This window comes from Callithrix jacchus, chromosome 10, assembly GCF_049354715.1.
Source record: "Callithrix jacchus isolate 240 chromosome 10, calJac240_pri, whole genome shotgun sequence".
In the NCBI taxonomy this organism is placed as follows: domain Eukaryota; kingdom Metazoa; phylum Chordata; class Mammalia; order Primates; family Cebidae; genus Callithrix; species Callithrix jacchus.
In genome coordinates, this window is record NC_133511.1 from 17650425 (window position 1) to 17673848 (window position 23424).

Here is a 23424-nt window from a genome sequence, read left to right on the forward strand (position 1 = left end):
CAAAGAAGGGAGGGGGTCCCACAACCATGAAGGGGCCTTCCCCACTCCCGCTTACTCGAGGGCAGAGGACTCAGTTGAAGACCTCCAAATCCAGAGACTTGGAAATTAAGTCAAAGCCTGGCTATGCTGGGAGAATGGCCCCCAGACCCCGTCAGAAAATGGGGTAAGGGCTGGTAAGGCTCCTCGCCTTCCTTCTTCTAAAATCTGCTAGAACCCAAAACAAGAAAGAAATGAGGCATCAGGAAAGGGAGACTAAGAACAAGAATCACACAGCTTCCCTCCTCCTGCTCCTGCATCTGTTGCTGGACTGCTAGCAGAGGGGCTGGCTGCTGGCTGTTCTAACTGCAGGTTTCAGCAGTGACCGGGCCCCTTCTCTTGCCCTACTCCATCCACAGCAGCCCCAAGGACTCTGTGTCTCTGGATTGAACAATTCTGCATTAAGCACCTTCTGAGCTGATAACCCTATGCACACTTTCCCTCCAGTCCAGCAGGGCACAGACCGGAGGAAGGAACGATGAGTCATGAGGTGAACTGCCCCGCTGTCCACCAAACTGCAGTGGATTCCTGGTTTCCCTGATATATTATCTGGTTTGTTCAGCCTCGCGTGGGTTCCTCCTCCCACCTCCCACCATTTCCGGCCCACTTTTGCCACAGGGCAGCCTTTGCATAAGAAATGCAGAACACTGTGTACATAGCGCTCACCCACTCCTCCGTGCCCACCCCGTCGCAGGAGCCGAGGCAACAAGAACATGTTTCTAGACTGTTCTCAGCACTGCACATCAAAACTGGAAGCTGGCCATGTTTGGGAGGCGCAGAGGCCTTCAGCAGTGAGAGAACAGGCCCAGATGGGGGACAGGGCAGGGGGAGGGTTGAAAGTGCCAGAGCCAAGTAGCAAGCGGGGCAGGGCAGAGTCAAGGCCCAGCTCAGGCTTCAGGGAAGTTGGCCTCAGGTGGGAAGGTTAAAACCCTGTCTGGAATCACGTCTTTCCATAACTTTGCCTATTAAATCTATGAGTAGCTTTCCCGCCCTGGTCTACCCTACAAGGGGAGGTGACTGGAGACACCCCATAAAGAAGCTCCCCGCTGCTCTCTGGAGGCCTCGCCCACGCTGCACTGCACTGGGCAGGGCTGGTTCTCCAGGACATCTGTGACCCCTCCTACAGGCTCGGGGCTTCCCAGAACCCAGCTCCCTCCTGAGGAGTGGCTGCCTCTTTTAGTTCTGTGAGAAAGCCGCTGCTGCCCAGCCAGACTCCATCCCCAGACGCCTGACTCCCCAGGAATCCAATGCTGCAGACTGTGCATCCAGAGGAGACCCCCTCGTTCTCTACAGGGAGGGGCCAGGCCAGGCCTTGAAGATCCAAGGGGATGAGGGCAGCCCAGGGGAGCCTGGAAGGGGTGGGAACTCTGCAGGGAGAAGAGGTTTGGTTGGGAAAAAGCAACTGAGATGTAGGGAAGGGAGGGCCTGGAAAGCAGGTGAGGGGAAGTGGCCAAAGGGTTAGTGGGCCATGAAGCAGGGGCAGCTCCTGGCCTCAGAAAGCTCAGAACTGAAGTGCTAGAGTGATGCTTCTTGGAGAGACTGGTCATCCGGAAACTTCATCTTAGAGCAAGAGTTGAGATAAAAAAGCTCTGCTCGAGAAGCTTCCCCCTTGAATACAAACAGAATCTTCCCAGGAAGGAAAGGCCGGGCATGGATTGGGTGGACAGGAGGAAACAGGGCTGGCCCAGTGCCAGAAGCAGGTGGAGGAAAACATGACCCCAAGCCTGAGATCAGAAGCAGAAGACAGGGGACGGACCAGATAATCTCTTTGGGTTCCAAGTGGTCCTTGGTGTGAGGCTTGGATGCCTGGACCCTCTTAGGACCTTACCTGGACATCAGGTTGACATGGGAGCTCCCCCACCTCCAACTCACCTCCCCAGGCCTCCACAAGTTGCTGCCCCTGCATCAGACCAGCCTGTTGGAGAACTTCATGTAGCCACCATCTGGGCTGCTGATGTGACCACTGATGGTGAAGGGTGGACCCATCTCCAGACCCTTCAGATTCCTGAGAAAGATGATCCAATCAGGCTACTGGAGCTGACAACCTAGCCTCTCCCTCAGACCCCATCTCCTTTGACTCCAGGGCACCGACTCACTGACTTGTCTTCCAGAAAAGGAAATGGGCCACCTACCATAATCATCTCTCAGGGCCAAAGGAGGTACAGCCCCGCCTATGGCGAGTAGATGAGATGACCAACGCCAAGAGGACTTCCAGCTCGCACTCCCTAAATCCCTGACTTTCTCATATGCATCTTATTTTGATACCATCTTGTGCCTGAGATTACATTATTTATCATCAGACCTGTCTCCAGCATAGACATGAAATGCTTGAAGACAGACTATTCCCAGTCATCTTTGTACTCTTAGAAATATACCACAGTAGTGGTGGTTATGATAGAATCTTTCTGAATAAATGATGTAAGGTGGAAAAAAGGAAAGATGGATGGATGCATGGATGATGAAAGAAAGGAAGAAATGATGAATGATGGATGATTGACAGATGAATGAATGGATGGATAGATGGAAAAAAGGAAGGGAGGAAAGGAGGGAGGGAGGGAGGAAAAGGAAAGAAGGAAGGAAAAGGCAGGAAGGAAGGAAAAGGAAGGAAGGGAGGAAAGGAGGGAGGGAGGAAAAGGAAGGAAGAAAGGAAAAGGTATGGAGGAAGGGAGGGAGGGAGGGAGGAAGGAAGGCTGGCTCTGCCTGCTTGGGGGAGAGATGGATGGATGGATGGATGGATGGATGGATGGATGGATGGATGGATGAATATTCCCTGCCTAAGGGTGAATATTAAAAAGATCATTGTCATCAGGGTTTCCCATAGTCCTGCATTCAAGTTTTTATTCATGAGACTTTTCTAAATGGATTCTCGTGCCCTCTTTTATTTTCTTGGGGCCATGAACAGAAGACAGGAAAACGAAGCAGTCAGTTCTTATTCTATCTTTGATTCTTTTTCTACCCGCAATGCCCACCTCACCCAGATCTTCCCTGGATTTACTCACCGGATTTGATATAAGTTGAAGACAAAATTAGGCCCTAAGAAGACAATTCAAAAAGAGAGGGTTAACACTTCCAGGGAAAGCAGTCCATCACCCTTCTAAGAATGTCTGGTGCCCCCTCACCCCTGTCTGGAGGAGGAGGGTGGCTGGGCTGAGCCTCAGGATGGTGTGGGAGCATCCCAGCCTCCTTCAGGGCCCCATTAAGGGTCTTGATTATCCTGGGATGAAGGCAGTCCTAGGCTGGACCACAAAAGAACCAGATCTGGGCTTGAATTCAGACCTGGGCTCCACCTCATTCTAACTCCACGACTTCAGCCTCATGTCCGCATCTATAAAAGTGAAGGCTATAATAATATCTTTCTCATGTGGAATTTTAAAGAAAATCTTATTAGGTAAAAGTGTATTGGCACAGAGTAGGTGCTCAACAAATATCCATGGACTCAAGTTAACTGCAGATCTGTGAAACAGTCTCTGCCCCTTGGCATTCCAGCACACCCTTCCGGCTTTACCAGAGTCCTGTGAAAAGTGCAGCCATGTCTCAGAGTTGAGAACATCACAGCAAATTCCAGGAGACTCCCAGTGAAGCCGACACCTCCACAAGCTTGGGAGAGGGTCCCAAGACCCACAGGCAGGGGAAGAGACACACAAGGAGCCAAACTGAGACCACTTGGAGCGTGGCCTGTCTAGCCCATTGCTCTCTTATCTAGCCCACAGAGGCCCCTGGCATGGCCTTCTATGGGCTCTGAGGGAGGAGGAAGCTGGCTACTTACTGGGGTGGGAGGAGCCCCCATTCCCTCGATAAAGGCACCATTGCCTCACCTCACCACCTCAACTGCTCAGCCATCCACTCAAGTCTTCAACCACTGCAACCATCACAGGAAATACTTTCGCATCCCACCATGCTGAGGAGTTTGCAGCCATTCCAGGCATTGCCAACTGCTACGAAGAAGAGCTGGGGCAACAGGGCCCAGTGCACACTCACCCTCCCAGCAGTATCCACGCTGGTACCACTTGACCAAGCTGTAGCCGAGGATGGACACGAGCAGCAGCGACAGCCCCACGCCAAGGATCAGGCCCAAGGTGTTGATGGAGTCCTCACCTGCAGAGACACGCAGCTGTGCACCCTCCCACAGCCCCCTGCACCAACCCACCTGTACCATGTTCCAAAGTTCCTCCCCTCCCTTCCCACTGCCCACCAACATGACTGTCCCCTGGGAGCCTTGCTCTGAGCCAGATGATTCAGCTCAGCTATACTAAGGTGAAAATGTCTGATACCTGAATTTTTAGAGTGAGCCTATCTGGTATTTGGAGATTCTTAATCCAAAGGAACAGTCCTCTGATAATAGAGACTGTTTGAAGTCTTTCTGAAGTCACAGGCATTCTACCTGGAAAAGGCTCTGCCTATCTGGGGGAGAACCTGGGAAGTCCAGCCTCAGCATGAGCAGGAGCGACCACCTGGAGGGCCCAAGAACACAGACCCAGGAGCCTCGGGCCACCCCCTTTGCAAAACCCATGTACCCAGTGGCAGCAGGGTGTTAACCCTTGGGCTCTGTTTGCTGCCTGTACTTACCACTTCTTCCCTTTTTGTGGTATGAGCTCTTAGTTAAATTTATATTTTATTTGTAAAGCCCAACCATGAAAGAGAGAGAGAGGTTGGAAACCTGCAGAGAGATGAGATAAGCCACAGCAGAAACAGAGAGGGCAACCAGCTTCTGAGGAAGAGGCTGGCAGTGGGAGCACCCTAGGGACAACCCACCTCTGCTGGGCAAGGAATCAGGAAGGCCAGCCCCACTCCTGCCTGATAAGGAGTGTGAAAGAATAGACTGATTCCCCATTTGGTGTCCTGAGGTTCCAGGGATATTGCCAAGAGGCCAGGAGCTGCAGTGGTTGAGCCTAGACTTTAGGTGCAGGCTAGCCTCTGAGGCCCAGATCCATTGTTTGCAAACTGTGAGACCCTGACACACATAAGTCCCTTTACCTTGCTGAACTTCGACTGCTCTGATAGAAAATAAGACTAATATTAAATACACATGGATCAGTTGTGACAGTTAATAGAGATGCTGTGTGTAGAGAGCACTTAGAGGATCTGGCATGCACTAAATGCTCAGTAGATGTAAATTACATCATCATTGTGGTTGTCGTTAGTATTATCAAATGGTGGAATGGTGTTTTTAAATATTTCACAATTCTCCCATTTTTATGGGAGACCATGGATAATAAAAGCCATTTCCTCCCCCTTGCGATGCCCCTCAGTCCTTCCTCTCACTAGTGACCAAGTTATTCTCTACCCAGTGAAGAGAATGTGACAGCCAAATGCAGAGGGAAGGGGTCTCTCCTTTTAGTTTTAAGTTCCCAAAACCCAGGCCCTTAGAAAAAGAGAAAGAATTCACAACGTAGATAAGAAGTGAGCCAGAGCAAGAATTACCCTCCTCGTCACACTAGGAAAAAATCTCCATCCTGGAGTGACGAAAGAGGTAAAGAAAAAGGCCAGGATATGAAAGTGCCGATGGGTCCCAAAGAGAGCAACCTTGTTCCCTGCTCCAAAGTTGAGCCCCGGGAAGGCAATAGAATTCCCAGATGGAGTCGTGGGATCCAAGAGCTGGGCTGAGCTCCAAGAAAAGCAAGAGCCCAGGTAAGAATAGTTGCATGGGATGCCTTGCCAAATGGAGCCTCACAGAACCTTGAAGAGTTGCTGTCACAGCATGAGAGCAACCTAATGATTCCTGTATCCACAAGAGAGACAGAGAAGTCATAGAGAGCCCCTCCCGGCCTGGAAGAGCCATACGGCTGGAATCTAGGGACACTTCTGCAGCATCCTGATGCTCAAAGCCTACTCCAGATGATGGCCATCTCTGTGAGTACTGGTGTGAGCAGATGACATCAGGAACTATGCACTTCTCCCTACCCCACTCTTAAACTCCCTCCCCAGGAAAAGAGGGGAACAGGGATGTTTAAAGTGACTAAAATTAAAATTCTGCCATCTTAACAGGCTGGGACTGAAAATAGAAGTTAGATTTTAGAAAAAACAAAGTTACATTTCTTGCATACATGAGTTTATCAACTGAAATATATGCCTCCTGCTAAGACCATAGTGATGAAGATGATAAATATTATTACTGTGTGGAGGCAACTACTTGTAAGTCTAAGTAAGCCTCTGTTATGTTTCAGCCATAATTAGTTTGGATCTGCTCGTTACAGCAATTTAGCCTGCTTGACCAATGTAATTGCCAATCTTATTTCGCTCTTTAGAATGCATTTCAGCTAGACAGCCAGGAAAAAGGAAGAATCAGAAGATGACACACTCCTGTGCTATGGAAAGAAAGGCTTATTGATGACCCCAGCCTGGAGTCCAGCATGGAAGTGAGCTATTGTCCCAGGACCCCAGAACACAAGAACAGCTTAGATACTGGCAGAAAAGCATGTGTGGGCAGCGGCCATGGGAACTGGAAGATGCTTCAAGGGAGGCAGCTACAGATGGTTGAAAACGGGAGGGGAACAATGGAATAGCCTCTTGCAAGCCCAAGTCTTTCTGCAAGTATTTAATTGCATCTTTATAGGGTGCCAGCCTCACACACTACCCATGGGTACTCCGAGTTCAGTGTTGACAAAGCAATGAGACAAAGAAGGGTTAAGAATGCATAAATTGGGACCAGGGGGCCATTGCAAAATGGAGGCTGCAAAGGCCCTGAGCTCTGGTTTTCCACAGTATTTATTAAATACAATCACTTTGATCTATAGTGCAGATGGTGGAGTGAACTGGTGAAAGGAATGCTGTGCATCAAACATAAGATTAATAGCAGTGGCAGTTTGTGAGCTTTCTAAGAGCGAAAAGCAGGTAATTCTCTATCTACAGCTGGTGGGAAAAGACTTAACAAGGAGCCTACATGTCTGGCTACATTCCAGCCCTTCGAAGGAGTGTTATCTCCTTGAGCATTATGTTTAAAATGTCAGAGCTTGGGTCACTCTGCTCCTGGGAACATGCTGCCATAGAGAGGCCTTCCTCCCCAGAGGCCTCCTTCTGCCTTCCACAGTTTATTGTTCCTGATTTCTTTTATACATTACTTCTAACCAGTTTATGTAGGCTCACTGTAAACCCTTCCTCCATTGCTATGTCCCCCCAACAATCTTCTCTTTGTGAGGCACTGTTCCAGGCACTTGTATTAAAGCAATAAAACATATGAAAACCTCTGTCCTAATGGAGATTACATTCCAGTGAAGGGAGACAGGCTATAAACAAAATAAAGAAATTAATTATATCGCATATTGGAGAGTGCTACATACTAGAGAAAAAAAATAAGCTGAAATAGAGATAGAAAACATTGTGTATGGGGAGAGCAGTTCTAAATAAAGTGGTCAAGGAAGACCTCATGACAAATGTGACAACTCGGGAGCAAAGACCTAAAGGAGGTATATTAGTTCATTCTCACACTCCTAATAAAGACACACCTGAGATTGGGTAATTTATTTAAAAAAAAAAAGGTTTAATTGACTCACAGTTCAGCATGGCTGGGGAGGCCTCAGGAAACTTACAATCAGGGTGGAACAGGAAGCAAATATGTCCTTCTTCACAGGACGGCAGGAAGGAGAAGAGTGTCAAGCAAAACAGAGGAAAGCCCCTTATAAAACCATCAAATCCCATGAGAACTCACTCACTATCAGGAGGACAGCATGAGGGTAACCACCCCCATGATTAAATTACCTCCCACCTGTTCCCTCCTACGACACATGGGGATTACAGGAACTACAATTCAAGATAAGGTTTGGGTGAGGACACAGCCAAACCATATCAGGAGGTGAGAGAAGAAACAAATCATAGAGATATCTAGAGTGAAAAGGTCTAGGCAGAGGGAGCAGTAGGTACAAATTAGGCAGGAGCATGCCTAGCAGGTTCCAGGAGCATCCAGGAACCCAGAGTAAGGAGCAGGAAGGCAGCAGGAGAGGAGGTACCAGGAGCCAAATAATGTAGTGCTTTGAAGATAATGAGGGTAGCTTGGCTTTTCTGCTGAGTGGGAGTCACTTAGGGACTTGGAGCAGAGAAGGGACATGACCCAATGTTTTAAAAGGATGCCTCTTGCTGGCTACTGTTAAGAACTGATGAAGTAGGGAATGATGCCAGAGAAGGGGGACCAGTCAGGAGGCTACTGCAATATCCAAGCAAGCGACAGTCATTGGAGGAAAGAAGTGCAAGGAACTAAGAGGCCAGGGTCAAAGAAGATCATCTCTGTGGGTGACAGAGAGAGGGACAGTGACCCAAGAGCTCAAATCTTCAAGAACTAGGGGGTCGTGACCCACAGGTGGATGGACAGATGACAACACAGCATCATAGTGATACTGGTGGTGTTTGTGGAAGCTGGGGTTTGAAGGCTTTCATCAAAGAAAAGTCTGTCCAAGAGTAGGAAATACCCGTAGGAAAGCCCCAGAAGGGAAATCACAGGCCTTCCAGAGACCCCGAGGTGAGGGACAGAGATGCTATGTTTCTGCTGTTACTTTTTTGCCCCCTATACACAGTGCCTTCTTAGGCAGCTTGCAGAAAGAATTACTCTATTTTACCTCTTGATTTTTCTAGGATGCTCCTTTAACTAATAGTCTTTAGACTTCTTCTTAATACTTTTACATTTTTATTATAAAATATTTTGTGCATACAAAAAGTACATAAAATAGCATGAAGGACAGCCATGTGCCTACTACTGATTTTTCAAAGAATTCTAAAATCCTGCCACTCTTACTTAAAAAGTAGTTTGATTTCAGGGTAGCCCTCTCCTATCTCTCTCCCTCCAAGTAAATACTCTCCCAAATTTGGTGTTTCTCTCTCCTATACACCATTTTTAGCCATTACTTCATATTTTTATAAATGATATATATCTATGTAGATATAGAGATATACAGCAATTTTTAAAATTATACTTTAAGTTCTGGGGTACACGTGCAGCTCACGCAGGTTTATTACATAGGTACACACACACCATGGTGGTTTGCTGCATTGATTCCCCCAATCATCTATATTAGGTATTTCTCCTAATATCATCCCTCCCCAATCCCCCTACCCACTCCTATCACTCCCTGATCCCCAGCTGTGTGATGATGTTCCCCTGGGGTGTGATGTTCCGCTGGTGTGTGATGTTCCCCTCCCTGTGTCCATGTGTTCTCATTGTACAACACCCACTTATGAGTGAGAACATGCGGTGTTTGGTTTTCTGTTTTTGTGTCAGTTTGCTAAGAATGGACGATGGTTTCCAGCTTCATCCATGTTCCTGCAAAGGATGTAAATTCATCCTTTTTATAGCTACATAGTATTCCATGATGTATATGTGCCACATAATTTTTATCCAATCTATCACTGACGGACATTTGGGTTGGTTCTAAGCCTTGCTATTGTGTACAGTGCCGAGATGACAAACTGGCTCTAATTAGCCAGCACAACTAATTAGCTGTCACTATGACCCGAAGTCAACTAGGTCACAGGGTCAATAGAGTTGAATCCCTGCCTGCGGTTACCCTACCCTGCAGCCAGGTATCAAATTATAGGCTTGGATGAACTGGAGATGGATGTCATTGTTTATTTTGAACAATAATGTCTGTTTGTGTTTCATTCCAAAAAAATTGCCTCTTGGCATCACTGAGCTGAGCCTCCAGTCAGTCATCCTCTGGTCCTGCGCTGACATCCTCTCAACCTTCCCACCCTCTGCCTGAATTCCACCTGCTGTCTGCCTCATAAAGAATCCCAGCTCCCGACCCCTCCAATTTCTCTCACTTCATCAGTCCCTTCCTGGCTTTGCTTTCACACCCAAGGGGAATCCTTTCAACACACCACTCACTTGCAAATATAATACCTTCATCCTTGTTCTTCAGCCACACCGGCCAGCACCACTGCAGCCCTGGAGCAAGCCAGACATCCACTCACACCACCCCTGCACCTGGGTGCTGAAACGTCCTTCAGCCACAGGGCGGTGACCACAGCAACATCACTGCCTCCAGCACCCAGCGGAGATTCCACCCACAGCAGCGTGTCACCTGTGTGCCCACGGTCAGCTCTCTCCCCACAGTGGCTCTGTCCATGTTTCAGAGTGCTCTGCAAAGTGCCCATCATGCCTCCCCTCCCCCAGTGCTGGCATCAGATGCTCTGACCTCCTACTCCACAGAGGAAGCGGAGGTCTGCAGACAGGAACGCATCATGTCTTGCCTCTCCTTATCCCTCCCACTCCCGTTCACACATCTATATCCAAACCCTTCCTGAGTGCCCTTCAGTTTCCGGGAAGGTTTGTCTCTATCCCTTCAAAGCCTTCTGAACTCCATTCCTCCTCAAGACAGAGCGCCAATTGGCAGTTCCTTCTCTGCCTTCAGTGCCGCCCTTTCTCCAGCAGGTGGCTACGCCCACGTCTCCCTTCTTCCAACACACCACTCTCCCTTGAGGCTACCGCTGCTCTACCTGTGGCCAGACTTCCTTCCTTCCCCTCGCCACTCAGCTTGGGGAGCAAGTGGCCAACCTTGTCATCTCCAGGTCTCATGGAAATGTGTGGCCTGGCTCGTTTTCTCCTTTCTTCACCACCTCCTTGCACCTCTGTCCACGATACACCTCTCGGTGTTCTGACCTCGGCCCCCTTCATTCCTCTGGAGCTGTGTTTGCAGAGGCCACCGATGACCTCTGTTGTAACTTCTGCAAATGGTGTTTGATGACAAGGCTTGCCTCCTCTGCAGAGTTGGCCTGTCTTCCCAGAGCCTTTCTCACACCGTGATTGTCCTTCTCCGCTGGATCTTCTTCATCATCTTCAGTTTGTATGTCGGCATTCCTGAGGGTTCCTCTGTGGCCCTCTCTTTTTCTTGCTTTTATTCTCTCCCTGGGGATGTCATCTTCTGTGGTTGCACATATCACCTGGGTGCTGATCTCTCCCACATTCAGCTTTCTGGTCCAGAGGACCCTCCTGAGCTCTAGACCTGCATCTCCATTGCCCAGTGAACATCTCCTCGTGAGGTCTGGCAGGTACCTTGAACCCAATAGGACGATGGAACTGCCTTCCTGCATGTCCCCATTTCGATCAGTGGCACTGCCATCCACTCTGTTGCCTAATCAATACCCAGGAGTCACCAGGCCTCCCCTCTGTCCCTAACTTACTACTTCCAATTGATCACTTAGTTCTGCTGACCCTCCCTTCCCGATGTCCTGTCCACCTCTCCCCGTCCCTTGCCCTGGGTCAGGATCCCACCATCTCTCCAGGATGACTCTCCTGGCTGCCTGGAGGGCCACCTTAGCCTGGGCTCGCTCCTCCCAGTTCGTCCCAACCCTGGCGGAAGTGAGCCTCTCAGGGGCCAATAGAATCCCGCCTCTCCGTGAGCAGCAATGCCTCCATGACCTGCCCCGTCCACCACTAGATCCTCGGCCACTACCTGGCCACATGGAGCCTTCGAAGAACCATGATCTCTCCTGCCTCTCCACCTTCAGCCTAGAGCCTCTTCTTCCTTCACCACCTCCTCTGCTTGGCAACTGACTGATCATCCTTCACAATTCATCACAGATCTCACGTAGCCCGGGGATGCTTCCTTGACACCACCCTCCAATCTAGGTTCTGGGCTGTCCCCCAGTGCTCTCCAAACACCCATGTTTACCTCTTCTAGCACAGATTACCTGTCACTGTGGTGCTATCTCAGCTCCTCTTTCTCTCCAACAGAGGTCTGTGGCTGTTTCTCCCATTTCCAGATGCCTTGCCTATGTGGCAAAACAATAGTGTATGACTATTGAATCAATAATCAAGGAGTACTTCCTAGAAGAAGCAGCTATTAGGCGGTGTTTTGTAGGCAGACACGAACTGGTGTGAAGAGGAGGATGAGAATGAACTGCATAGAGTAGAGTCTGTGACTCAGGGTCCTTCAAGAGCCAGGAGAAACTGAGGGAAATGATGGTTTGCAGCTTCATCCATGTCCCTGCAAATGGAGTGAACTCATCCTTTTTATGGCTGCATCGTATTCCATGGTGTATACGTGCCACATTTTCTTTATCCATCTATCATTGATGGGCATTTGGGTTGGTTCCATGTCTTTATTATTGTAAATAATGCCACAGTGAACATAATAGAACAGTTTATAACCCTTTGGGTATACACTAAGTTATGGGATTCCTGGGTCAAAAGGTATTTCTATTTCTAGATCCTTGGGGAATCTCCACACTGTCTTCCACAATGGTCTAACTAATTCACACTCCCACAAACAGTGTAAAAACATTCCTATTTCTCCACATCCTCTCCAGCATCTGTTGTCTCCAGATTTTTTTAATGATTGCCAGTCTAACTGGCATGAGACGGTATCTCAATGTGGTTTTGATTTGCATTTCTCTAATGACCAGTGATGATGAGCTTTTTTTCATATGTTTGTTGGCTGCATAAAGGTCTTCTTTTGAGGAGTGTCTATTTATATCCTTTGCCCATTTTTTGATGGGTTTGTTTGTTTGTTTGTTTCTTGTAAATTTGTTTAAGTTCTGTGTAGATTCTGGATATTAGCCCATTGTCAGATGGATAGATTGCAAAAATTTTTTTCCATTCTGTTGGTTGCTGGTTCACTCTAATGATAGTTTCTTTTGCCATGCAGAAGCTCTTAAGTTTAATTAGATCCAATTTGTATATTTTGGCTTTTGTTGTGATTGCTTTTGGTGTTTTAGTCATGAAGTCCTTGCCTAATTGCCTAGGTATTCTTCTAGGGTTTTTATGGTGTTAGGTCTTATGTTTAAATCTTTAATCCATCTGGAGTTAATTTTTGCATAAGGTGTAAGGAAGGGTCCAGTTTCAGCTTTCTGCATATGGCTAGCCAGTTTTCCCAATGCCATTTACTAAATAGGGAATCCTTTCCCGATTGCTTGTTTTTCTCAGGTGTATCAAAGATCAGATGGTTGTAGATGTGTGATGTTACTTCCGAGGCCTCTGTTCTGTTCCATTGGTCTACATCTCTGATATATAGCATTGTTTCACATGTTTGCAAACTTTATGAAAATTATATTAGGACCATTTCCACTTCTGACCATGGTGGAATGATAGGGACCAGATTTACTCTCCTACTTTAATAACTAGAAAACTAACAAATTATGTAAAACAGTGGGCAAAGGTAGTGCAGAACAGTGATCCCAAAGGAAGGAAGCAAAATAAAGAGCTCTCTAGGATTGCCTGGCTTATTAACTGGGGGGTTCCCCAAGTTCCAGCACAGGAGAGAGAACCCAGAAAGAGCCCAGCAGACAAATTGAGGACTCAGAATTGAGAGTTCAGGGAAGCTTAGGCAGCTAGAATTTACAGGACAAAACACCAGAGAGAAGGGAGCTGGACAGAGGCAAGGATTCCCAGAGATCTGCAAAGGGGTCCCCCAAAGTCTTTGTTGTGGCCTGCCTTTTAATTTTGCTTGTAATGCCTTTTTTGAGCAGAATTTTAACTTACATTTTAATCAATTTTGTCTATATTTGTGCTTTTTAAAAATCTTATTTAAGACATTCACCTCTACTATAAAACATACTTCTTAATTTTTTTCTAAAAGGTTTAACATTTTGTTTTTTACAGTTTAGAACTTTAATCAACCTGGAATTCATTTTTATATATTATCTTCATAATTTTTATATAGAAATTAATTTTCCACTGTTTTCCCCTTCATCACTGGTGCTTTCATATATCGATTTCTACAGATGTGCCTGCTTCTTTCTCTGGGCTTTCAACTATCTTCTATTAGTCTACATGTCTGTCACTGGACACTAGACATGTAATGACAAGCACTATTACATTATCTTAATTACTATGGCCTCATAATAAATCTTGGCTGGGTGCAGTGACTCATACCTGTAATCTCGGCACTTTGGGAGGCTGAGGCAGGCAGATCACCTGAGGTCAGGAGCTCAAGACCAGCCTAGCCAACATGGCAAAAAAACATCTCTACCAAAAATACAAAAATCAGCTGGGTGTGGTGGCAGGCGCCTGTAACCTCAGCTACTTGGGAGGCTGACGCAGGAGAATTGCTTGAACCCAGGAGGCAGCGGTTGCAATGAGCTGAGATCACACTAGTGCACTTCAGCCTGGGCAACAGAAGGAGACTCCACCTCAAAAAAAAAAAAAAAAAGAAAGAAAGAAAGAAATAACTGGTAAAATAAACACTCCACTCTATGCTTCCACATAAACATGTTAGTTGTTCTGAGTACTTTGCTCTTTCTTGTGAATTTGGGAATTCATTTTTCAAGGTCAGTGAAACTCTATTAGAAGTTGATTGAGGTAGCAGCAAATGTATAGGTTTCTTTGGATGAAACTTGTATATTTGTGGTGCTGAGTCTTCAAACTTACAAGTAGGGCAAATGTTTTCATTTATTTGGGGTCATCTTTTATAGACTATAATGCGTTTTATAATTTGTTCCTTAAAGGTTTGGCGCTCTTCTTGCTACATTTATTCCTCAGTACTTTAAGTGTTGTAAGTGTGAATGGGAGCTCATTTTATGTACATTGGCCTTCCATGTAATAGTGTTGCTGAATTCTCTCATTCTAGTCATTTTCTTCTGGTCTCCCTTGGATATGTAGACTATTATATTGTCCACAAGTAAAAGCAATTCAGTCTCTTACTTTCTGTTCTTATGTGTCTCAATTTGTATTTCTTGTCTAATTGTATTGATTAGAACTTCCAGCATAATGTACTTTGATATATGTATTTGATGCTCTAAATTTACCCTAAACATCACTTTAACTTCATTTTCTAAGACTTGCCATTTAATATTTTTACCCTTGTCTGATCTAAAAGTTTTGTAATTTCCACTGAGATTTCCTCTTTAACCTTTGAGGTTTGGTAGTGCCTCTTTAGTTTCCAAATGCACAGGATAAGGTTTTGTTTGCTTGTTTGTTTGTTTTGCTTTTGTTTTGTTGTTTTTTGTTTTTACTATTTATTAAGATGGACATCAGTTATAGATTATGGCTGGTATAAGAAAAAAGAGTAACAGTTGGTTTAATTTTAATACTAGCTCAATGTTTTCATCTAACTCATGAAGTCAAAGTAAAGCTTTTAGAAACTTACTCTATAGGAGGTAAAACATTCAGTTTAAAAGTTTGACATTAACAATAAAATTGTTTTTTCATTTTTTTTTACTTTTGTCACTCTCAACTTCAGTCTTAGATATTTTTTTCTGACCTATCTTCTTGTTGACTAATTCTCTCTTCAGCTGTGTCTAATCTGCTATTAATAATCCTTCGTGTTTTAATTTGTTATTGTTGGGTTTTTCATTTCCATAATTTTAACTTAATTCTTTTTATAATTTCCAATTATTTGTTAAAATTTTCCATTATATCTAATTTTATATCATTTGCTACACATCTTTCCTCTACTTTTTATTGGTTGTTCTAGGGTTTATAAAATGTATCTTTAACTTATCACAGTCACATATAAAAGGAAAATAAAGATATGCCATATAAAAACTAATCAAAAGACAGCTGAAGTGGCTAAACTGATATCAGACAAAACATATTTTAAAATGAGGAATATCACCAAGGATAAAGAAGGACATTTCACAATGATAAGAGAGACAATTCATCAGGAGGGCATTTTAGTATATAGCTTTAAAATATAAAAAGAAAAAATGAATATAACTGAAAGATAAACTTTAAAAATTTATAATTATTATTAGAGAATTCAACTCTTCTCTCTCAGCAATTGATAGAACAGGAAATCAGGTAAGGATGTAAGAGACACAACACTGCCAGCCAACCTGAGCTAGTAGACATTTACAGAACACTACATCCAACGTCTTAGGAATACACATTGTTTTCAAGTACATATGGAGCATTCATCAAAACAGATCAAATGCTAAACCATAAAACAATAAATCTTAATAAGTAAATCTCAATAAATTTTTAAAAGTTAAAATTATATACTTCCTAATCACCAAGTAAAAAAGAAGAAAAAGAAAAGAAGAAAAAATAAAATAAAATTATATAGAATATGTTCCCTGACCACAGAATTATATTGGAAAATAAAAACAAAAAGATATCTGGAAAACATCCCAATATTTGGAAGTTAAACAACATACTTCTAAAAACATCCTGGGTAAAAGAAGATATCACAAGGGAAATTAGAAAATACTTAGATCTGAATGATATTGAAAACACAGTATATCAAAAATGTAACTTGAGGAGACAGTCCAAGGCAGCTAAAGTTCACAAGACACAAGTGAGAGCTGTATCAGGTAAAAACTCCAGAGATACGCAGAAGGACCCCCTCAAGAATTTAATAAGTAATGGATCACTGTATGTGTATAAAGAAGCTACCTGAGGCCAGAGAATCGTTCAAAAGAATTCATGGGAAACAGTGTCTAGCATTTAAATAGGGCTAGAAGCAGTGCCTATTCCCATAAGGCAAACTAGGACAATTCTTAATTCACAGGGCATTGGATAGGGAACTCCGGAAATTCTTGCCTTAGTAGGGAGAATAATTAGCCTTAGACTGTTTAGCCTAAGCCTAATTATTTCCACCACTTTGGGTCTTGGTTTAATGTTTTGTCTACTGCTCTGAACCCATCTAACAAATCATAAAACCAAGACCCAAAGAGGTCAAACTGCTTCCGAGTAACTTAACAGCTTCCCAATATATTTATAGGCAAACAAAAACATCTAGCACTCAGAAAAGTAAAATTCACAATATCCGCATCTGATCAAATATTGTCAGGCACTCAGAGAGGCACAGCAAAATGAACTGTAATGAACAGAATATAATCAACAGAGCACAGGCCTTGGAATCCTGCAGCCTGCATCTGAATCCTATTCACACATCAGCCTGAGGCCTTCAGCAAGCTATTTAACCACCAAGGACCCCAATTTCACGTGTGTGAAAAAAAGGAACAAGGAGAAAGAGGGACTTAATAAGTCTTAAATTATAAAAGACCCAAATTTTGTAAGACACAAATTATTTCCAGGGATGAAAACTATAACATCTGAGATGCAAATTACATTGAATGGAATTAATAGCAGATTACGCATTACAGAAGGAAAAAGTAGTGCACTTGAAAACATGACAATAGAAACTATCCAAGATGAGACATAGAGGAAAAAAAGTAATAAAATAAATGAAAAAGCTGGACCTCGTGACTCATGCCTGTAATCCCAGTGCTTTGGGAGGCTGAGGTGAGTGGATCACTTGTGGCCAGGAGTTTGAGATCCACCTGGCCAAAATGGTGAAACATCGTCTCTACCAAAAATATTTTTTTAAATTAGCCAGTGTGGTGGTGTGCACCTGTAATACCAGCAATTTGGGAGGCTGAGGCAGGAGAATCACATGAACCTGGGAGGCGGAGGTTGCACTACATTCCAGCCTGGGTGACAGAATGAGACCAAAAAAAGAAAAGAGCATGAGTGAGGTGCAGGACAACTTCAAACCACCTAATATATGTGTTATGAGATTCCCTGAAGGAGAAAAGGAGGGAAAACAGAAGAAAAAAATATTTGATGAGATATAGCCAACAATTTTCCAAATTTGAAGAACCTGTTAAGTTATTTGTTCAAACAATACATTTCTTTTCCTATGAAGAATTCTGGTGCCCATGGTTGATATCATAACTATTATTATATCAAGGAAGGCCTGAACTATCCTTAGGAAGAAACAGATTACATTTCTTTTCATCCAACCCTCCATAAGAATCATTCTGTTTTTTTTTGTTTGTTCGTTTGTTTTTTGAGATGGAGTCTCACTCTGTCACCCAGGCTGGAGTGGGAGTGCAGTGGTGCAATCTCAGCTCACTGCAACCTCCGCCTCCTGGGTTCAAGTAATTCTCCTGCCTCAGCCCCCTGAGCAGCTGGGACTACAGGCACATGCCACCACATCCAGCTAATTTTTTGTATTTTTGGTAGAGACCGGGTTTCACCATACTGGCCAGTCTTGTCTCGAACTCCTGACCTTATGATCCACCCGTCTCGGCCTCCCATGGTGCCAGGATTAAAGGTGTGAGCCACTGCACCCAGCCCAAGAATAATTCTTTTTAACTAAAACATATGTATAGGTTAGAAAATACACAGGTCAAGGGTATGATCTCTGGTAAGATCCTGGGCTACTTCTACTTTAGATTCAGGGAGTAGATGTACAGGTTTGTTACATGAGTATATTGAATGACGCTGAGGTTTGGGGTACAAATGATCCCATCACCCAGGTAGTGAGCATAGTACCCAATAGCTAGTTCTTCAGCCCTTGCTCCTCTCCCTCTCTCCCCCATCTAGTGGTCCCCAGGGTCTATTTTTCCCTGTCTGTATGTACCCAATGTTAAGGTATCACTTACAAGGGAAAACATGTGGCATTTGGTTTTCTATTCCAGTGTTAATTTGCTTAAGATAATGACCTCTGGCTGCACTAGTGTTGTTGCAAAGGACAAGATTTTGTTCTTTCTTATGGCTGTGTAGTATTTCCTAGTGTATATGTACCACATTGTCTTCATTCAGTCCACTGTTGATGATGGACACTTCAGTTGATTCTATGCCTTTGCTGTTGTGAATAGTGCAGCAATGAACATATGAGTGCCTGTGACTTTTTGGTAGAACTGCTTATTTTCTTTTGGGTATATACCCAGTAATAAGATTGCAGAGTCAAATAGTAGTGCTGTTTTGAGTTCTTTGAAAAATCTCCAAACTGTTTTCCACAGTGGCTGAACTAATTTACATTTTCATCAACAGTGTATAAATGTTCCCTTTTCTCTGCAGCCTTGCCAGCATCTGTTATTTTTTGACTTTAATAGCAGCTATTCTTGCTGGCATGAGATGATGTCTCACTGTGGTTTTGACTTACATTTCTCTGATGATTAGTGATGTTGAGCATTTTCTCATGTTTGTTGGCCGCTTGTATGTCTTCCTTTGAGAAGTGTCTGTTCATGTCCTTTGCTCACTTTTTAATGGGGTCATTTGGTTTTTGCTTGTCAAATTGCCCAAGTTCCTTATAGATTCTGGATATTGGGCCCTTGTTGGATGCATAGTTTGTGAATATTTTCTCCCATTCTATAGATTGCCTGTTTGTTCTGTTGATAGTTACTTTTGCTGTGCAGAAGCTCTTTAGTTTAATTGGGTCCGATTTGTCAGTTTTTGTTTTGTCATAACTGCTTCTGGGGACTTAGTCATAAATTATTTGCCAAGGCCAATGTCCAGAATGGTATTTCCTAGCTTTTCTTCTAGAATTTTCACAGTTTTAGGTCTTACATTTCAGTCTTTAATTCATCTTGACTTAACTTTTGCATATGGTGAAAGTTAGGGGTCCAGTTTCAATCTTCTGCATATGGCTAGCCAGCTATCTCAGCACCATTTTTTGAATAGGGTGTCCTTTCCCCATTGCTTATTATTGTAGCCTTTGTCAAAGATCCAATGGTTGTAGGTGTGCAGATTTATTTCTGGGTTCTCTATTCTGTTCCATTGGTCTATGTGTCTCTTTGTACCAGTACCATGCTGTTTTGGTTGCTGTAGCCTTTTAGTATAGTTTGAAGTTGGGTAATGTGATGTCTGTGGTAAAGGCAAATATTTTAGAACTAAACATAGCGATGAATAAGTTGGGGGATGAGGGGGTATTTTCTCAATAGAAATGGAGAAGCCTGATCCTTTTCCCCTCCTGAGCAATGCCTATACTGAGGTGGGCCAATCTTTAGGAATAGCCAGACTTTTTCTCAGAAATAGGTCCAGTATGTCTCTATTATAGGAATAATTAAAGATTATTTCTTTGTGGTGAATATATTCCAAACAGGTGTGTTATCATAGGGCTCCCACTAGAACATCTGGCTTTAGAAAAATCACTCTTGGTGGCCAGGTGTGGTGGCTCAAGCCTGTGATCCCAGCACTTTGGGAGGCCGAGGCAGGTGGATCACGAGGTCAAGAGATCGAGACCATCCTGGTCAACATGGTGAAACCCCGTCTCTACTAAAAATACAAAAAATTAGCTAGGCATGGTGGCACATGCCTATAATCCCAACTACTCAGGAGGCTGAGGCAGGAGAATTGCCTGAACCCAGGAGGCGGAGGTTGCGGTGAGCCAAGATCGCACCATTTCACTCCAGCCTGGGTAACAAGAGCAAAACTCCGTCTCAAAAAAAAAAAAGAAAAGAAAAGAAAAATCACTCTTGGTGATCTTGCCAGAATAGTTTTCTTGCTTGATTAATTAATATATTCTAATTACTGGCCAAAATAATTGAGACATCAGATGGGCACATGAATCCTTACCTAGGATTTTACAGAGGGAAAAAAATGTATCTACCAAGTCTGCATTCATTAAAATGCAGGTCTTAGGCTGGGTGTGGTGGCTCATGCCTGTAATCCCCAGCACTTTGGGAGACTGGGGTAGGAGGATTGCTTGAGCCCAGGAATTTGAGACCAGCCTGGGCAACACAGTGAGACCGTGTCTCTTCTTTAAAAAATAAAATGCAGGTTTTATATAAGCCTTGGTAGCCATGAATATGTGGTGAACTGATATTCCTCTTCATAAAATCCAAATTTAAGGAAGGGCCAATAAAACTTTTGCCTCAGATGTTGCTGCAGGTAAAATGAGATCCAAGATGGCTGATCGCTAACAGCTCGGGATTGTAGCTCCCAGTGAAAGCACAGAGAACGAGAGGACGCCACACTTTCAGATGAATTTTTGTCACTCACGGACCAGAAGATTCCCAGTGGAGGGGCCCCACGGGTCGCCAGTGCGACTCTTGTGGCCAGCGCAGCGGTTTTGCCGGCACCTAGACGCAGCAGCTCTTCGTGCAGAGTAATCGGGAGGAGATTTCCCGGCAGAAGAGCACCATCAGTCTTATCGCTGCTGTTTTGGCCGGTGCAGTGGGTTGCTCGGATTCCAGCGCTGGGAATCAATAAACTGGGCGTCCACTCAGAAACCCAACCAGAAAGGCGGTAATCGTAAAGACGACAGATGGATAAATTTATAACAAAGGGAAGAAACCAGCCTAAAAAGGCTGAGAATACCCAAAATCAGAACCCCTCTCCCTCTACAGGGGATTACAGTTCCTCATCAGCAACGGAACAAGCCCTGATGGAAAAGGACTGTGTGCCATTAACAGAAGTAGGCTTCAGAAGGTGGATGATAAGAAACTTCTGGGAGTTAAAAGAACTTGTTCTAACCCAATGTAAAGAAACTAAGAACTTTGAAAAAAGGTTTGACGAAATGCTAACAAGAATAGACAATATAGAGAGGAATATAAATGAACTAACAAAGTTGAAAAACACAACACAAAAACTTAGCGAAATATGCACAAGTTTGAATAGCCAAATTGATCAAGCAGAAGAAAGGAAATCAGAAGTTGAAGACCAACGTAATGAAATAAAATGAGAAGATAAGAATAGAGAAAAAAGGATCAAAAGGAATGAGCAAAGTCTCCAAAAAATATGGGACTATGTGAAAAGACTTAATTTACATTTGATAGGTGTACCTGAATGAGACGGAGAGAATGAATCCAAGCTGGAAAATACTCTTCAGGATATTATTCAGGAAAACTTTCCGAATCTAGCAAAGCAGGACAATATTCAACCCCAGGTAATACAGAGAACACCACAAAGATATTCCTCAAGAAGAGCAACCCCAAGGCACATAATCGTTAGATTCACCAGGGTTGAAATGAAGGAGAAAATACTAAGGGCAGCCAGAGAGAAAGGTCAGGTTACCCACAAAGGGAAGCCTATTAGACTTACAGCAGATCTCTCAGCAGAAACCCTACAAACCAGAAGAGAATGGCAGCCGATATTCAACATCCTTAAAGAACAGAACTTTCAGCCCAGAATTTCATATCCTGCCAAACTGAGCTTCACAATTGAAGGAAAAATAAAATCTTTTATGAACAAGCAAGTACTCAGAGATTTTATTACCACCAGGCTGGCTTTACAAGAGCTTCTGAAAGAAGGATTATATATAGAAAGGAAAAACCAATATTAGCCTTTCTAAAAATATACCAAAAAGTAAAGAGCATCAACATAAAGAAGAATTTACATCAATGAATGGATAAAATAGCCAGTTAACATCAAATGGCAGTAATCCTAAATTTAAGTCGACTAAATCCCCCAATCAAAAGATACAGCCAAAACCTAATGGTATGCTACATCCAGACCCATTTCACATCCAAAGATACACAAAGACTTAAAACAAACGGATGGAGAAAGATTTACCAACCAAAAGGAGAGCAAAAATAAATAAATAAATAAAAAGCAGGAGTTGCAATTCTCGCATCTGATAAAATAGATTTCAAAGCAACAAAGATATAGTGGTAAAAGGATCAATGCAACAAGAGCTAATGATCCTAATACCCAGATGCATAAGACTCATAAAGAGATTTAGACTCAACGAGACAGAAAATTAATAAGGATATCCAGGACTTGAACTCAGATCCAGAACAAGTAAACTCAATAAATATTTATAGAGCTCTCCACTTTAAATACACAAAATATACATTCTCCACCTTAAATACACAAAATATTGATCGGCCATTATTAATACCCATTTTTAGAATAAAGCTACATTCCCATTCTCTCTCCCTCTTTTTCTTCCTCTTTCTTCCTCTCCTTCACTCCTTTTTTTTTTCTTTAAAAAAAAAATCCCAGCTCTTTGGGAGGTTGAGGCAGGCGGATCACAAGGTCAGGAGTTCAAGATCAGCCTGACCAACATAGTGAAACCCCATCTCTATTAAAAAAAATTTTTTTTTAAATCACCACTGCTTTTTTTGGCTTGGTAGTTTTTAGTTTTTAGGCTATATTATTATTAACCACTGTTTTGCAGTTAAGGAAACTGTAAATAGAGCTCCTAGTAGTTAAGTAATCACTCAGTTCACAGAGCTGTATATGCCAAAGCCACAGCAAGAACTCAGTTCTTTCTGGCACCGAAACCCATGTCCTTTCCATTATCCTTTCTTGCTTAAAATTACTTGTTCTATAAAGTAAGTAGGCAGAAATAAACTAAATTTGAGAAGACATCTCCAGAACTATACTGCGACTTTACAGCAGCCTATGTGAAGCTTCTTTATGTTAGCAGGTAACCGTATCAACTGTTACTGAAGATGCCCCTCATCCAATCAATCCACCCATTGCCATCAGCTGACAAAAGGACTCACTCTTCCAACATCTGTGACAGGGAGGCACACATCCACATCATCCAAAAGCAGTTTCAGACCACAAAGGTGTTTGAGAGAATGAGGTTCTTCAAACCGGTGTCCTGTTTTGTGTCACTCACAGTAGTATGTGGCCTGGGGGAGCCATTTCTCCCAGTCTCCACTCATCATTAAGATGCAAGTGTTGCACGTGGATCCGTAACCATGTAGTCAAAGGCTCATGAAGAGTCAATATAATTGTGATGTTCTGTTAGTCCTGCTTCCACAAAGCAGCACGGGGCTCTAGGGAAAGAAATTCATCCAAGATGACCCTTTACTTCCCCTTTCCCTCCCTGCTTCACTGTC

General features: G+C 43.7%; 1 protein-coding gene across 1 annotated transcript in view; it reads right to left on the reverse strand.

Annotated features, from left to right (window-relative positions):
* Positions 1-23424, reverse strand: part of SMIM35 (small integral membrane protein 35) — an 85003-nt gene that overhangs the window by 6253 nt on the left and 55326 nt on the right. Inside the window, exons 2-4 of the mRNA XM_035264731.3 lie at positions 4015-4131; positions 3036-3069; positions 1909-2041 (exon numbers count right to left, since the gene is read on the reverse strand). Of these exons, the coding sequence (XP_035120622.1) occupies positions 1942-2041; positions 3036-3069; positions 4015-4131 (251 nt within the window). The 3' untranslated portion in view covers positions 1909-1941. The remainder of the gene's footprint in view (positions 1-1908; positions 2042-3035; positions 3070-4014; positions 4132-23424) is intronic.